This window comes from Heloderma suspectum, chromosome 1 (assembly GCF_057233095.1).
Source record: "Heloderma suspectum isolate Gila_16-S chromosome 1, 16-S_ref, whole genome shotgun sequence".
NCBI classification, from domain to species: domain Eukaryota; kingdom Metazoa; phylum Chordata; class Lepidosauria; order Squamata; family Helodermatidae; genus Heloderma; species Heloderma suspectum.
This window is the reverse complement of record NC_139458.1, coordinates 21388684-21407060: the sequence shown is the minus strand read 5'-3', so window position 1 is coordinate 21407060 and position 18377 is coordinate 21388684. Positions and strand designations below refer to the sequence as shown.

Here is an 18377-nt window from a genome sequence, read left to right as displayed (position 1 = left end):
AGTCGTGTCCGACTCTTCGTGACCCCATGGACCATAGCACGCCAGGCCTTCCTGTCCTGCGCTCTCTCCCGGAGTGTGCTCAAGTTCATATTCATTGCATCCGTGATGCTATCTAGCCATCTCATCCTCTGCCGTCCCCTTCTCCTTTGGCCTTCAGTCTTTCCCAGCATCAGGGTCTTTTCCAGAGAGTTTTCTCTTCGCATTAGGTGGCCAAAATATTTGAGCTTCAGCTTCAGTATCTGTCCTTCCAATGAGCAGTCAGGGTTGATTTCCTTTAGGATGGACTGATTTGACCTCCTTGCAGTCCAGGGGACTCCTAAGAGTCTTCTCCAGCACCACAGTTCGAAAGCATCAGTTCTTCGGCGCTCAGCCTTCCTTATAGTCCAGCTCTCACAGCCATACATTACTACTGGGAAAAATATAGCTTTGATTATGCGGACCTTTGTTGGCAAGGTGATGTCTCTGCTTCTTACTATGCTGTCTAAGTTTGCCATACCTTTCCTCCCAAGGAGCAAGTGTCTTTTAATTTCACGGCTACAGTCACCGTCTGCGGTGATCTTGGAACCCAAGAAAATAAAATTGGTCACTGCTTCCATTTCTTCCCCTTCTATATGCCAGGAAGTGATGGGGCCAGATGCCATGACCTTAGTTTTTTTTTAATGTTGAGTTTCAAACCAGCTTTTGCACTCTCCACTTTCACCCTCAACAAGAGGCTCTTTAGAGCCTCTTCGCTTTCTGCCATTAGGGTGGTATCGTCTGCGTATCTGAGGTTGTTGATAATTCTCCCGGCAATCTTAATTCCGACCTGTGATTCATCCAACCTGGCATTTCTCATGGTGTACTCTGCATATAAGTTAAATAAGCAGGGTGACAATACGCAGCCTTGTCGTACTCCTTTCCCAATTTTGAACCAATCGGTTGTTCCATGTCTGGTTCTTACTGTTGCTTCTTGACCCTCGTACAGGTTTCTCAGGAGACAGGTAAGGTGGTCTGGTACTCCCATCTCTTTCAGAATTTGCCACAATTTGTTGTGATCCACACAATCAAAGGCTTTAGCGTAGTCAATGAAGCAGAAATAGACGTTTTTCTGCAATTCTCTGGCTTTCTCCATGATCCAGCAAACGTTGGCGATTTGATCTCTAGTTCCTCTGCCTCTTTGGAACCCAGCTTGTACTTCCGGTAGTTCTCGGTTCGCATACTGCTGAAGCCTAGCTTGTAGGATTTTGAGCATAACCTTGCTGGCATGTGAAATGAGCGCAATTGTATGGTAGTTTGAACACTCTTTGGCATTGCCCTTCTTTGGAATTGGAATGTAAACTGACCTTTTCCAGTCTTGTGGCCACTGTTGAGTGTTCCAAATTTGTTGGCATATTGAGTGCAGCACTTCAACAGCATCATCTTTTAGGATTTCAAACAGCTCAGCTGGAATACTGTCATCTCCGCTAGCTTTGTTGTTACTAATGCTTCCAAAGGCCCACTTGACTTCACTCTCGAGGATGTCCGGCTCAAGTTCAGTGAGCGCACTATCATGGCTATCAGGGACATTCAGATCTTTCCTGTATAGTTCTTCTGTGTATTCCTTCCACCTCTTCTTCATCTCATCTGCTTCTGTTAGGTCCCTGCCTTCTTTGTCCTTTATCATGCCCGTCTTTGCACAAAATGTTCCCTTGATATCTCCGATTTTCTTGAAAAGATCTCTAGTCTTTCCCATTCTATTGTTTTCCTCGATTTCTTTGCACTGTTCATTTAAGAAGGCCTTCTTGTCTCTCCTTGCTATTCTCTGGAACTCTGCATTCAGTTGGATATATCTTCCCCTTTCTCCTTTGCTTTTTGCTTCCCTTCTTTCCTCAGCTACTTGTAAAGCCTCATCAGACAGCCACTGTGCTTTCTTGCATTTCTTTTTGTTTGGGATTACAATTTACGGCTTGCATTCAAACGGGGCTTTCAATCTCATCCTTCCCTCTCCAACTCCCCAGAATCTACTCCTTAAGATTAGGAGAACTGTTGGGAATGGTGTGAAATATGGGGTGTTCTATCCTAGGCTAAAACATATTTGACAAACAGCCCGATTCTATGAATATTTTGTCAGAAGCAAGTCCTGTTAATTCAGTCATGTGGATTTTCTGGAAAAAGTTGCATTGGAAAATTCTCTGGAAATTTTTCTACACAAATTAAGCTAATATGCAGTGTCATTTGCATCGGCAAATTTTCAGTTTGCATCAGAAAATCACTAGAGACTGATGTAATTTAGCATATTTACTAAATACAAGTAAAATAAACAACAAAGCTAGTGTTGTTTATTCCAATACACCACAATATTTAATCTGAAATGTTTGAGGGGGGAAATTAAAGCTCACTTAATGTGATTAAAATGTTATATTATGTAGACATTTTATTGGAATACATGTAAAAATTAAATACAAGAGCATGTACTTCCTTTATGTTGTTTAAGGAAGAAACAAAGTTACTGAACACTGTTGACACACTAATTCAGCCTTCCCCAACCTGCTGCCCTCCAGATATGTTGGATTACAACTCCCAGCATCTTTCAGTCAGCATGGCTGGCTGGGGATCCTGGGAGTTGTAGTCCAATGCATCTGGAGGCCCCAGGTTGGAGAAGGCTGCACTCATTAATCTTAGCAACCCAAACAACTTTGTATGATATGCTGACAACCACTAATCTATTTCAAAAAAGTTCAGCTCTCTTCTACTACGATTGTTGGGGCAAACTTCAGTTTCGCTGTCAATACTTATTAGTTTCCCTTTACAGTGAGACATATATATTTCAATAGCAAATATGTATTCTCTCATATACTTGCTATGGGTAATCACTTGCAAAACATTTATCATAGCTTTGCAACTGCCCATTGTTAGTAACATACCTATGAAATGAAAAATTTTCTGTGGAGAAATACAGCACTGGAAAATGTTCTGCCCCACATCACTAACTTAATCGCAGGATTGCAACCCACGTTTCTAAGATGTCTTCTTCTATGTAATACCTCAATGTCTTTACTATTATGCCTTAAGGCTTACTCCTTCACCTCTCACAGAATCAAGTTGGAAGGTGCCATTTAGGCCACTGAGCCTAACCACCTACTCAGTGCAGAAATCTCATTTAGACCATCCCTGATAGATTGCTGTCCAGTCTCTGCTTGAATACCTCTAGCAACGGAGAGCCCACCACCTCCTGCCTTTGATGATGAGAAAGTTTTTCCTGATGTTCAACCAAAATTTACCTTCCTGTAACTTAAGCTCACTTTTCATGTCCTATAGTCTTGGATGAGAGAGAACAGGTAGCAGCCCTCTTCTGTGTGACAACCCTTAATATGCTTGAAAAGTGCTATCATATCCCTCTCAGGCTTCTCAAGGCTAAACATACCAGCTCCTTCAATCTTTCATCAAATAACTTAGTTTCTAGTTCCCTGATTATCTTTGTTGCCCTTCTCTGAACTTTTTCCAATTTGTCTGAATCCTTCTAAAAATGTGGTGTCCAGGACACAGTATTCAAGGTGAGATCTGACCAGCACAGAGTAGAGTGGCACCATTCTTTCCTGTGATTTTGAACCTATACTATGGATGCAACTAAAGTTGGATTTGCCTTTTTTGCAGCCACTTTCTGTTGACTCGTATTCAGCTTGTGATTGACTGTAACTCGAAGATCCTTTTCACACGTACTGCTGCCAAGCCAGGTATCTATCTCCTCCAATCTATTTTCTTGGCTTGCTTTTCCTGACACCTTTGTGGCTGCCCTATGTCATCTTTATCCCAATCTGTTCAATGCCAAGTTCTTGAGTATTTTTCCTCTTGAAGGCTTTGCTTACTTTCAGTTTTTACGTCATCAGCATTTCCCTAACCTTTCAGATGCTGTTGTCATCTTTGTGCCAGGCTCTTCACTTGTTTAAAAGGCAAAATAAATTATTCCCTCAGCCTTCAATACCCATGAGTAAGTTACCTCCATTAGTTTTATTTGAACCAGAATGTTATGGACTTTTGATGTTGCTTCTCCTAATATACTTAGAGAGAAATCCTATGGTCCTGGGAGACACTGCTATGACCTTGGAAGGGGGACTTCGGAATCTGACCCCTCCCTCCCCCTTGTAGCCACCATGGAAAGAACTATGCCAGCTACTTCCTGAGGTCACAAATGTGGCCTTGGAGGAAGGGAAAACGCGATGGGGAGGGGAGGGAGAGGCCAGGAAACAAGGAATCCCATGGCCTCTCCAGCCCCAGCCCAGCCCCTAGCAGCTTAAAGGCCTGTCTAGAGGAAAAAATGTAAAAAGGAAGACAGAGAGGCGAAGATTGCCTCCATCCTCCTCCTACCCTGCTGGCAACAGCCCTGCAGGGCACTGGATACTTGGAAGCCTCTGAGATCAAAGGTCCTGTATAACAAGAGCGCAACCCATAGGACTGCATCCTTAAGTTAAAATACTGTAATTTGGGTTCAGACTCACAGCTCTCTGTAATAATTCAGGGCATTATGCTATCAAATAACTTGTAATACTACAGAGTATAGTATACACAGGATCAAAATAGTTTGAACTGTATACTATACCCTATGATCAACAATGTAAATATATTTACTGTTACTTCTCGATCTCTTATTGACTTTTGATACTGGGAGTTGGGTTATTTACCTATTCTGAATGGGGTTGCACTCCCCCTGAGGGAACAGGTATGTAGTTCGAGGGTCCTCCTGGATCCATCCTTTTTACTAGAGGTCCAAGTGACTGCAGTGGCCTGAACTGCCCATTATGAACTTTGGTGGGTGCCAGCTATGCCTGTTCCTGGATAGAGATACCCTAACCACTGTAATCAAAGCACTGGAAACCTTACAACTAGACTACTGTAATTCACGCTATGCGGGGCTACCCTTGTGCCTGGCTGAGGAGCTGCAGCTAGTGCAGAATGCAGCAGCTAGGATGCTTAGTGGGGTTCCTAGCCATATATACATTACAGCTGTTTTAAAAGAACTGCACCAGCTGCTTATTGGCTACCCACAGAACCCACTTTGAGCCAGCTCTAATCCTTCATCTGTATATTCCTCCCTTGTGAATTGGCTTTTTACATATATATATTTGTTTTGTTTTTTATTATCTGAAGACTGGGTTCCTCCTCCTATAGTACTTTAAAACAGTAAAGAAAAATACAGCTTCCCCCTAACAATAAGCCTGTCCCTTGTTCCACAATGTAGTGACATGGTATCATGATACTCGGTGTGGTTCCATGCTAGCAAAAATATAGTATTAAAAGACAGACAGCAGTTTTTATAGTCTAGAAATGCCCTTGGATGTCAAACAGTGAAGGTAAAAGTATACTTTCATTTCAACTCGCTAAAAATAGAAGCCATTTTCCTCATATCTCCACGTAGCTTTAAACAAACACTTCATCTGTTTATATCATTTCCATCGGAATGATGGGTTACAGGCAGATTGTTTTCAGAGTTATGTCATCAGGACAGGGATGGGGAGTACAGATACTGAATGGGCTTTCCATGTACAGGGCCAAAGGTTCAATTCCCAAAATCTCTCTCTTGAGAGCCAGTGCATGTAGACAGCAGAATCAAGTGAAAAGGCTTTTCCTGGACTGTGCTACTTGAGGCTGGTGGGTGCGTGGCAGAGTTAAATTGTTTATCAATGAACAAAAATCCCTGCATACAGAAAAGCATGTCAAACAGAACAGCTTAGCCTACTGTTCTTCCTAAGGTGCTGTTTTCTTACATCAAAGGACATTTTGGAGAAGGGCTCTGGCCCCTACCCCCTCAGCCCAAAATTGTAATGATCCAAGCTTTACCACTTGATTCAGTTGATTGTAGAAAGTGGGCCACAAAACAAAACTGAGCAAGAAGTCCAGCCTGAGGGCTTGACAGTACTGGACAGGTTTGACCATTTTGGGTTGGTGAGATCAGGGATGCTTGAGGAATTTGATCTTAGTGAATTCCAATACAAACTGAGGTGATCCACACCTCCTGGATTAAGGTATTGATCAGAATGTAGCTATTCATCTGATTTCACACTTCCTCAAATGCTGCAATGCGATTTCTGGCTTAAAAAAATCAAAATGCATTTTAAACTGTGCATTTTGAGAGAAAATACATTCAAAAATATGCATTTAAATGGAAGTTTTCATGCAGATTTTTTAAAAAATGTGTAGATTCATGCAGAAAAGAGATGGAACACATCTTATGAGTGAATACATGTGAAAGTAACATGGAGAGGCAATAGATGGACTTGTCCAGCCCTAGGAGAGAGATGCGGTTTGAATAAACGCAGTTCAAGTTCGCTGTCCTCTGGGCATTTGGAAGTGTGACCCAAATGCTTTTTTTCACTGGACAAACACATTTTACCATAACAATTCTCATTTCAAAGCTTTGCAGTGGTGCAATAAATTGGGATCCGGGAGCAAGGTAAACCAGTTTCATGAGCATGTGCAAAGGTATGGGAGGGAAAAGGGGGAAATGAAATCCAAGTCAAGAGGTTTCAACCTGCGTCATGTCTCCTAAAAATGATCATATAAATCCATTCCCAGTGGAAAGTAACAATTTATAACATTTCAAGTATTTTTCATTTTACTGTTAGCACTGTAAGGAACATTATATATCTTGGAGGATATTTTTGTGCCAGTTCACACAATACCGCTCAATGTAGATATAATATTCAATGGCTTGTGCATATTTGCGCTAATGGTAAAATGACCTGAGTTTCATTGCTCTGCTAAATGCCTCAAGCACAACACATATTCCACAATTTATACAAATAGCTCAATAAACAATGCAACAAAGTAAGTAGAATTAATCAGCCTCCACTATAATAATGAAAGCAAGCACTGGGGCATTCATCCAGCTCTATTTATTCTAAAAAAGAAAAGAAATTATGATGAACCCCCTCCTCAAAAAATGAAACTTTTTATTTTATGAGTAGATGAACCCAATTATATTACAACATAAATAATTTTATAAATGTTTTTGTATTTTATATAATGCATTTTAATGTTTTTTTATTTTTGTGAACTGCCCAGAGAGCTTCGGCTATGGGGCAGTATAGAAATATAATAAATGAAATGAATGAATGAATGGATGAATGAATGAATGAATGAATGAATTTGTATCATAATAATTAATACAACCTATTATATTATGGATTATTCTTTTTATTATGTACTTTATTAAAAAGCTCAAAAATTATAATTTAAAATTGACAACAGAATGACTGCAGAAAGGCTACAAGACTACAGATGCATTAGAATAAGTATGGGAGGCCTTCCTAGAATGCTTTGCATCTAGTCTTTGAACCATCCTCCATCACCACAACCCCTTCCTCTTTTGCTTCATTTTCTTTCTGTGCACTAATATACTTAAGATCTTCTTAATATCTACTGATTTCAGTCACCTTTACTGAGAAATGGGGACAAACATTTGTTTCTCTGACCTTATGATTATGGTAACTGCCAATTCTATGGGCATTGTAAAAGGCCATGCACATAGATAAGAGCAAAGAACAAGTACAAGAGATCCCTATCCCAAGGGGCCTACAGTATAAATTAAGACACAGAGAAGCAACTGAGGAAGAATGGAAATGGAAGCATGGGTAAGCAGGGAACAAATATGAGATTTCAATTACGTATACTTTGGCTTAGTTACAAGATTCCTCTGCCTGATTTCAGGAGATTCCCTCTTCAATTTCAGCCCATGTAACATAGCCTACACTGCCCAGGAAGAGCGCCCAACCCTCTGGAGAGGCTTTTCTCGGGTCGGGGTACAGGGGCTGCAGAGGGGGAGGAGAACAGTCTGTTTCCCGCCTCCCAGCTGAGCAGAGCAGAGCAGAGCAAGCTGCTCCAGCTGGTCCAGGGACTACAGAAGCAGGCAAGCTCCCAGAGAGCGAGCGAACAGAGCGAGCGAACAGGGGGAGCAAACAGGAGTTGGCCAGGGGAGTTGCAGTGGTTGAAGAGACAAAGGAGACAAAGGAGACAGAGGCTAAGAGGTAAGTGGGTTGCAGGAAGCCCAGGGCGCTGCCCTTTATCCTTCTGACTGGCTGTGAGCTCACCAGGAGCTTCTGAGAGCTCCAACTGAATTGGAGGGGTGTGGCCTGAGTACTCCCAGCAGCTGACTGGGCGGGAAGCTTCAGTCTGTTTCCCGCCTCCCAGCTGAGCAGAGCAGAGCAGAGCAGAGCAGAGCAGAGCAGAGCAAGCTGCTCCAGCTGGTCCAGGGACTACAGAAGCAGGCAAGCTCCCAGAGAGCGAGCGACCAGAGCGAGCGGACAGGGGGAGCAAACAGGAGTTGGCCAGGGGAGTTCGGCAGGGGAGGTCAAGGGGGAGGCCCCTAACATTTTTTTTATTTTTTTTTACTAACTTTTTTTCATTTATTTGTCTTGTAGCACACACTTCCACACCAGTGGGACTCTGCTTTTAACCTCTACTGAGTAGAGGAGCAGGCACAGGCTAGTCTAGAACAATCACAAAGCTAGACACAAAAAGGGAAAAGAGGCTATGGAAGGACAAGACTCTCCAGTGGTGGTGACCTGCAAGGTGTGTGCCATGTTTGTTTTCTTGCCTGAGAACAACATGGCCTACACCTGCAACAAGTGCAAGTTGATCACGCTGCTGGAGGAAAAAGTAAGTGGACTGGAGCGGCGACTGTCGACCCTCCGGGGAATAAGAGAACACGAAGAGTTCTTGGACAGAATGGGGGAACTACAGCAGCAAAGGGCAGACCAGAAGCTTGAAGAGCAACAGCAAGATGAGGCAGTGGGAAATGCTGAGGTGAAGAAAAATGGAGTAGAGGATACTCCTTGGAAAACGGTGACAGTTAGGAGAAGAAGAACTAGACGCCACTCTGCACCAGTGGAAGCGGTGGAGCTGTGGAACCGATTCCAGGTACTTGCAGATGAGACTGGAGGACAGCCTGCAGAGGAAGAATCACAGGGGAACCTGCATGAGAGTGAGCAAGAGGCTAAAGGTCAGTCCAACAGAGGCGATGAAACCCAGGCCTACAAGAAGAAGAAGAGAAGAGTGGTAGTAGTGGGAGACTCCTTGCTGCGTGGGATCGAGACCCAAGTATGTCGCGAAGACCTGTGGACTCGCCAGGTATGTTGTCTCCCAGGAGGACAGATTAGAGACATGACTGAAAGGTTGCCTGCACTCATAAAGCCCACTGACAGGTATCCCTTTCTTCTCATCCATGTGGGAACAAATGATACCGCCAAGCGGAGCTACGAAGAGATCACGTCAGACTTTGAAGCTTTGGGAAGGAAACTCAAGAACTTTGGGGCCCAGATAGTTTTCTCATCCATCCTTCCAGTAGTTAGAAGAGGGATAGAAAGGGAACGAAAAATACTCCGGGTGAATGACTGGCTACGAAGGTGGTGCCGACGAGAGAGATTTGGATTCTGGGACCACGGGCTATACTTCCTGGAAGATGGGCTGTTGGCTAGGGATGGGTTGCACCTCACAAAGGCTGGGAAGAATGTGTTTGGCCACAGCATGAAGAACTTCATCAGGAGGGCTTTAAACTGAATCCTACGGGGAAGGGAGATGTAATGTTGGGGGTAACAATGGACGTAGGCGCATGCACTGCAATGGAGAGAACAGCTCTGATAGCGCCCAATAATAGTCTTCAGACACAGGTAGGAAGAAAGCCAGACTATGAAGCACATGGTCTTCGATGTCTATATACTAATGCCCAGAGTATGGGAAACAAACAGAACGAACTTGAACTCTTAATACAGGAGGGAAATTATGACTTGATAGGTATAACTGAGACTTGGTGGGATGACTCTCATGACTGGAATACAGCAGTTGAAGGATATAACTTGTTCAAAAAGAACAGGAGGAACAGAAAGGGAGGCGGGGTTGCACTGTATGTGAAAAATACATATCTCTGCACAGAAATACAGGAGGAGGAGCTTGGTAGCCCCATCGAGAGCATCTGGGTTGAAATAAATGGAGCAAAGAATAAAAGGAACCTGGTGGTCGGAGTCTACTACCGGCCACCCAATCAAGGAGAAGCCAAGGATGAAACTTTTGAAAAGCAAATAGCCAATGTTTTAAGGAAGCATGATGTAGTAGTAATGGGGGACTTCAATTTCCCCGATATTTGTTGGGAGACAAATTCTGCAAAACATGGCCCCTCCAGGAAATTCCTGACTTGTGTGGCGGATAACTTCCTCCTACAGAAAGTAGAGGAAGGAACTAGAGGATCGGCTATCCTTGACTTGATCCTAACCAACAGAGATGATTTAGTGGATAAAGTAGCAGTTACAGGAACTCTGGGGGAAAGCGACCATGTTGTACTTGAGTTCTTGGTTCTAAGGGAAGCAAAAGCCGAGTGTACTCAAACGCGTACCCTGGATTTTAGGAAAGCTGATTTTAATAAACTCAGAACAATGATCAGTAAGGTCCCATGGCAAGCAATGCTAGCGAGAAAAGGAGTCCAAGATGGGTGGGAACTTTTAAAAAAGGAAATTCTCAAGGCACAATCACAAACAATTCCAACAAGAAGAAAAGGTGGAAGACAACAGAAGAAGCCAATGTGGCTTCACAAAAAGCTTAGGGATGACCTGAAAACAAAAAAGGACACATATAGGAAGTGGAAAGAAGGCCAAGTAACAAAGGAAGAGTACAGGCAGGTAGCACAGAATTGCAGGGATGGCGTCAGGAAGGCTAAAGCGGAGAACGAGGTGAGGTTAGCGAGGGATGCTAAAAACAACAAAAAGGCTTTCTTCAGCTACGTGCATAGTAAAAGGCAGAGGAAAGAAATGGTTGTTCAGCTATTAAATAAGGATGGCAAAATGATAACAGAGGACAAAGAAAAGGCAGAGGTGCTCAATTCCTACTTTGGCTCAGTCTTCTCCCAAAAGAGGGTCTATGACCCCCCTGGCAAAGGCGAAGTACAGGCTGAAGGGGCAGGATTGCAGCTTGAGATCGACAGGCATATGGTCAAGGAACACCTCATTACTTTGAATGAGTTCAAATCTCCAGGGCCAGATGAACTGCATCCTAGAGTCATAAAGGAACTGGCAGAAGAACTCTCAGAACCGCTGTCTATTCTCTTTGAGAAATCATGGAGGACGGGGGAAGTGCCAGATGACTGGAGGAGGGCTAACGTTGTCCCTATCTTCAAAAAGGGTAAAAAGGAGGAACCTGGGAACTACAGACCAGTCAGTCTGACATCAATCCCTGGGAAAATTCTGGAGCAGATCATAAAGCAATCCATCTGGAAGCACCTTGACAACAATGCCGTGATTACTCGAAGCCAACATGGATTTGTCAAAAACAAGTCCTGCCAGACAAATCTGATCTCATTTTTTGATCAAGTCACCTCCCTTGTAGACCGTGGGAATGCTGTAGACATCATATACCTCGACTTCAGCAAAGCTTTCGACAAAGTGCCCCATGATATCCTGATGAGCAAACTAGCTCGAAGTGGGCTAGATGAAACAACGATCATGTGGATCCACAGTTGGCTACAGAATCGGACTCAAAGAGTGCTTATCAATGGGACCTTCTCAAGCTGGGGAGAGGTAACGAGTGGGGTACCGCAGGGCTCAGTCCTGGGCCCAGTGCTCTTCAATATTTTTATTAATGACTTGGAGGAGGAGGTGCAGGGAATGCTGATCAAATTTGCAGATGACACAAAATTGGGAGGGATAGCTAATACTTTGGAAGACAGAAACAAAATTCAAAGTGATCTGGATAGACTGGAGTGCTGGGCAGAAAACAACAGAATGGCATTTAATAGGGACAAATGCCAAGTTCTGCACCTAGGAAAAAGAAACCAAATGCACAGTTACAAGATGGGGGATACGTGGCTCAACCACACTACGAGCGAGAAGGATCTTGGAATTGTCATCGATCACAAGCTGAATATGAGCCAACAATGTGATGTGGCTGCAAAAAAGGCAAATGCTATTTTGGGCTGCATTCATAGAAGCATCGCTTCCAAATCCCGGGAAGTACTAGTTCCCCTCTACTCAGCACTGGTTAGGCCTCATCTGGAGTACTGTGTCCAGTTCTGGGCACCACACTTTAAGAAGGATGCAGACAAGCTGGAGAGGGTTCAAAGGAGGGCAACAAAGATGATCAGGGGACTGGAAACAAAGCCCTATGAAGAGAGACTGAAAGAACTGGGCATGTTTAGCCTTGAGAAGAGAAGACTGAGGGGAGATAGGATAGCACTCTTCAAGTACTTGAAAGGTTGTCACAGAGAAGAAGGCCAGGATCTCTTCTTGTTCATCCCAGAGTGCAGGACACGGAATAATGGGCTCAAGTTACAGGAAGCCAGATTCCGGCTGAACATCAGGAAAAACTTCCTGAGTGTCAGAGCAATACGGCAATGGAACCAATTACCTGGGGAGGTGGTGGGCTCTCCCACACTGGAGGCCTTCAAGACGAGGCTGGACAGCCATTTGTCAGGGATGCTCTGACTTGGATTCCTGCATTGAGCAGGGGGTTGGACTCGATGGCCTTGTAGGCCCCTTCCAACCCTACTATTCTATGATTAACAGAAACATCACTTCTGCAACGAATGGATACAACCCAACAAATTTTCTCTTGAATAATCCAATATTCTAAGTGATGCATTTATCGCTTACAAGTAATGACTATGCAGAGGCAGATAGTATATATTTTAATTTCACAGAACACAAGAGGCTCATGGGGCCATAGCCCATTGGTAGAACAAATGTTTTGCAAAAAGAAGGTCCCAGGTTCAATGCCTGGCATCTCCAGTTAAAAAGAGGAGATAGCTGTTGATAGGAAAGACCTGTGTTTGAGACCCTGAAGAACTATTGCCAGTTAGAGCAGACAATACTGGACAAGAGAGAGAAACAGACTGATCTGGTATAAGGCAGCTTCCCATTTTCCTATGACCTTGTAAATTTAACCAATGCTTAAGAGACTTACAAGTACTGGAATGGAACAGAAGCATCATAAATTAAAGCTTAAATTTATGTTGAATGAAAGCAGGCATGTCTCTATCACCATATACACATACATATATCACACAAACACAGGATTATAAAATAATTTTTAATACTTATGCTAGAAAAAAAACTATATTCATATCTATTCTAGAGCTAGCAAAATATTCAGCCTTTCAATAAGAATAAATATGCTTACTGAATTATGTAACAGCAAGCACTTGAACCTGTAAAATCCACTTTTGCCTTCTGGCCAGAAATGGGGCACAAACTTATTAGATTGTCATTGTTCAGATAATTAATATGAGCTTGTCTACTTTTTGGTACACTACTGCAATTTAATACGGCTATACAAATGGGCTGCTTTTCATATTGCACAAGAATCTATTAAAGATGTAGAGTCAAACCATGAGCATGTTTACTCAGGCCATTTTGTTCAATGGTACTTATACTCAAGTAAGTCTGCCCTCTTCTTCCCCTTAAAATCACCAGCAAGGGAGGACTATTGCCCACATATCCTGCTTATGGGCTTCCCAAGTGGAATCTGGTTAACCACTGTGGGAAGCAGGTCTGTGCTAGACAGGCATTTGGTATGATTCAGCAGGTCTCTTCTTATGTTAATCTAAAAGGTATATAGCAGGAACATTTGGTATTTCCAAGGCAGCATATACAAAAGGCTATAGGAAATTCTGTAATCTGCTTTCAAATCACAGAAAAAAAATAGGTTAGTTAATGGGGCCTACCAGACAGAAAATTTTTACTTCAGTGTTTTCATGTAAATGGTGGTTGCTCTATACCTGTGGAACTTGCTTCCCCTAGAACAGGGATTGGCAATACACAGCCTGCATGTGGCCCCCACCACTGTGCCAAAATTGGTGGTGGCGGTTAAAAAATTGACAGTTTGGTTTACCGTCAAAATTTGGCAACAAACTGCTGATATTACTGGCTGCTGCCAGGAGCGTGGGGAGATCCAGGGAGTCAAATATGGCCCCCAGGCCCAATGAAGTTGCCCACCCCGCCATAGAGGTATATCAGCAATCCAAGCATGTATAATATCCTCTGGAAGCACTGTAAGGCTTTGTTATTCAAGCTGGCATTCAGCAATAAAAAAGCAGGTGCATGCTGTTTTCATGGTATTCTTCTTCTTAACTGTTGGTGACCATGCTGAGCCCATACAGAACAGTAGCATAGAAACAGAATTAAACGAAAGTATTACCAAGATACAAATTCATAAAACAGGGATAACAGGATAACAAATCAGCAGACAAACAACCTACTTCATTGCCCCATGCTATTGCAATGCTATGGGCATCTCTACACCAGCCTAAAATCTTGCATTTAAAACGGGGCTTTCTGCTTCCATTTTAAATGCAGGATCACAACTGACTCCCTTTACACGCGCTTCCTTTCCCCCCTCCCCTTCCCCTCTCCTTCTCCCCGTATCTGAGTCTTCCATTATCTTTCATTGATCTCGTTCCTCCTCTTGCCACTTTAACTCTTTTCACTGAGGAAACTCAAGTGGAACACAACAGGGTAATTTGTTTGCGCAGCTCATTATCTGTGATCTATTTAAAAATGGACCAAAGGGCATTTAGTGCAGGAGATGCCATGGAGGATCACAGCAGGGTCACAGCGTCATGTAAAGAGCCCGCAAAATTCCATGAGGGAGCAATCTCAATCGCAGGATAAAAACTCCATGTGAAGGAGCCCTCTATGATCTGACCTTCTTACAATGATGAAGGTTATCAGCAATAGTAAGTAATTTGGGTTAAGACAGAATGTTCCAAGTTTCATAAAAGAAGTTAATTAATTCAATTTCCTAAGAAAAAATTCTTTCTATTGATGAAAACATTATTAAATGTTCTGGTTCAGAATGACAAATATTTCAAAAATGTTTAGATATATATTCAGAGATACAAATAAATGGAAATAACCATAAAAATATTTCATTTGCCACATACCCCATTTTCAGTACGTTTCTCCACAGGTATATTGATTCCATTCCTTTGATTCTGAGTCTGACGGCCTGGGAAGAATACAGATACAGTATGCAAATACATTTGTTTCCAATTAAATAGCTACTTAAGGCATCAATAAAGGTTAGACCAACATAAATATATATTCTCTCAAAACAAGATCAACCTCATATTTTGATTTTATCAAAACAGTTTATGATGTTGAAAAGCAGATGAGTAAATGTTTTCCATCTTTCTGGTAGTACAGGTGTTTGTTTTTTCTAAATCTATTTGAAACCCAGTTAATAGCAACACAATAACCACTATGTAATGTGAACAGTTCTACTCTCGTGTAAACATCTAGTAATTATCCTGTTGATTTTCACAGGGATATAGAAGGGGTAGCTATGCTGGTGAAACTTCACCCAGCCCTCTCCTCAAAAATCCACAACCACTGCTCCTGGGGGAGGACTTCAACCAGCACTTCTTCTCGTGTAAAAAGGCCCTACCACCATCACTGCTGGTGTTCCAGGGAAGGGATCCCACCAGCCATTGGAGGAACTTTGCGAGTCCACCCATTTCCTTGATGGTGAGGTTGCCCGCTTTTCATACACTGAGACATAAAGTCTCCAGTTCTGGGTGCCTGATCTTCCCATTGCTCACTGTGAGATCAAGGAGGCAAGGGAGACGGAGTAAAGGGTGGTTGGACAGAAGAAGTGTCGCTAACCATATTTGCCTCAGCCACCATGAGATTATCAAGATGCAGTGTGCTCCCACCATCCTGCATCTTGTTCACCACTCGTGAGACTAAAGAGAAAGGGAGGGGGGAACACACAGGTTAGAGTGCCTCGCCAGTGAAGAAGGAAAGTGTCTTCCAGAGAGTCCAGGTCTTGCCCAGCTCTGCTGTGGAAAACTGGCATTTCAGATTTAGTGCTGTAGCAAAGAGGGTGATAGCTGGGATGCCCCACAAGTCGAAGAGTTCAAGTGTGACTGTCTAAGTTCCCACTCGTGAGGGGTTGTTCCTGACCTGCTGAGCGAGTTGGCAAGAGTGCTGGACATTGCTACGAGATGTATGGCAATGGGGGCAATGTGGCAATGTACACACCAGACCCAGAAATTGAGGCCGAGTCAAAGGAGGGGAAGGGATCTCATCCTGCCATACTTGTTTATATAGAAGACAACTGTGTTATTGTCTGTTGCAATTTGGATGGATCGCACTTTGACGTAAGATTTGAATGCCCACAGGACTTTCACAACAGCAAGAAGTTTTGAGTTGGTTGATGTGTAGGATTCTCTCCCAATGGGACCACAGTCCTCTGATTGTGTGACCCACTCTGGGCTCCTCAGCCATGAAGGGAAGTGTCCATGGTGACTGTTAGGGAAGGACGGGGAGTCTGGGAGTTGACCCCCATAAGGAAAGTGGGCCGGAAGTATCCACCAGTGGAGGGAACATCAGACTGAATTGGGAAGAGATAACAGATGAGTCCGGGGGTGGAGGCCATGAGCCTGAGAAGACATTGAATGCTGGTTGCTCAGCATTGGCAGGCAGCCTCTAGTTCCAATGTGAGCTGTTGCTGGGTGTCTGCTCTGTCCTCTGGTAGGTACGTGCAAGCCTGAGTGGAGTCGAGAAGGGGCCCTATGAATTGTCATGTTCGAGATGGGATGAGACAGGATTTTTCTTTGTTGGCATGTAGGCCAAGGGATTCCAGAAGCGACAGAGCAATGTTGATGTTGGCACTGAGCCAATGGTGAGAGGGGGCTACAAAGAGCCAGTATTCTACGTGTGGAAAAACAACGATCTCTTGAAGTCTCAGATGTGCCACCACTACTGCCATACACTTCATAAAGCTAAGCTGAAAGATAGAACCTTGAACTGGAAGAGGTGTTGCCCAAGGCAGATCTGAGAAAAGGGTGAGAAACAGGGTGTATAGCAATGTGAAAGTAAGCACCACAAAAATCTATTGTTGTGATCCAGTCTCCGTGATGCAGGAGAGGAAGAATGGAGGAGAGTGTAGTCATCGTGAATTTGGAGGGGGGGGCAGATGAAGCAGTTTACCTCCGGAGGGTCAAGTATAAGTTGCACACCGCCATCTTTTTTGAGCACTGTAAAGAACCAGAGGAGAAACCAGTGATCCTTTGAGCAGGGGAAAGTTTTTCTATCCCCCCACCCCCCTGCTCAAGGGGATAACAATTTCTTCTCTTTGAATCCAAGTAGAGTGGAAGATCTCTGTAAGGTGGTGGGGGGGGGGAATCTTTAAATTCAATGGAATAGCTTTGGGCGATAAAAGAAAGTGCCCACTTGTCCGTGGTGATGTACCTCCAGGTGTGGAGAAAGGGTGTGAGTCTGTTCTGGTGGAAAACAGCCAGTGGGTTGGCTTCCTTTGTAGGAGTCAAAAATGCCATTTGGTTTGGTAAAGGTGTTTTCCATGAATGGGTTGGTGGTATTTGTTCTAAAATGGCCTCTTTGAGTTAAAAGAGGAGTACGAACCTTGTTTGGAAGCTCAGCTTGGGCCTGAGTCGGGTTGGCGTTGAGGTGGCCACTGCCATTGCCAGTACAGACATGGTCAGTTGGCGGAGTTCACCAAGGATTGGGATCCCATTCCCATCTTCTGGGCGGATGTCTTCATTTTGTCTACAAAAGGCCTTGGTTGTCTGATGGGAGGTCCTCCACTCTCAATCTAACTTCCTGGTGGAGTCTAGCAGTACAGAACCAGGCGTGATGTCACAAAAAAATAGTGGCTGCCATAGTCTTTTTGCTGCAATCAGCTATGTGATGGGCTGTATTGATCTGTTGGCCTGCTAGCCTGTGGGCTTCAGCATGGAATAACATCGCCAGGTTTTTGACGTCTTCTGGGTGACAGTTGAAGAAGGTTGCTGCTTTTTCCCATAAGAACTCTTGGTAGGCTGCCATGCATGCCTCATAATTTGCCATGCAGAGTGACAGAGCTGCAGTAAAGTAGATTCTGCATACCACTGAGTCTAATTTTCTTTCCTCTGAATCCACAGGAGCAGAGTGAGGCTTTTGGTTTGTTTTTGATTGGGATGCTTCTACTATTATTGGCATGGGGCGTTTGAAGAGGAGGGAGCAATCTTCTTCTTCAATCCTATATAGATTCTCTATTTTTCTAGCTGTGGGTGGAAGAGGATTTTGCCCAGGATTGTTTGATTGCATGCAGTAATGTTGGAAGCATCGGGATGGGAACCAGTGGAGCTAAGTCTGATGTCATCCAACAGGGAAAGACAGTTTTCATCCCTACAGCAGTGTCTGGTGAGGAGGTTGTAGTCCAAACAGAAGAAGTGGAAGACAAGTCTGAGCAATAGTGGTTCTGCACTGAAGAGGGGTCATTAGTCAATGTTTGTGTGTTAGGGGCCGGAGATGGCTGGATAAATTGTACTGTCAGCAGTGACAGCATGGCAGCTCCATGAGTTTTTTCAGGGTGTAGTGAGTTGGTTAATAAGTAAAAAACTGAACTTCACAGAGTTCTTGTATGCTGGTGGGATTTGGCTT

General features: G+C 43.6%; 1 protein-coding gene across 5 annotated transcripts in view; it reads right to left on the bottom strand.

Moving 5' to 3' along the window:
• Positions 1-18377, bottom strand: part of PPP1R13B (protein phosphatase 1 regulatory subunit 13B) — a 95086-nt gene that overhangs the window by 40374 nt on the left and 36335 nt on the right. For all 5 annotated transcript variants that reach the window (XM_084837593.1, XM_084837611.1, XM_084837602.1 and 2 more), the window contains exon 4: positions 14876-14940. In XM_084837593.1, coding sequence (XP_084693719.1) covers positions 14876-14940 — 65 coding nt within the window. The remainder of the gene's footprint in view (positions 1-14875; positions 14941-18377) is intronic.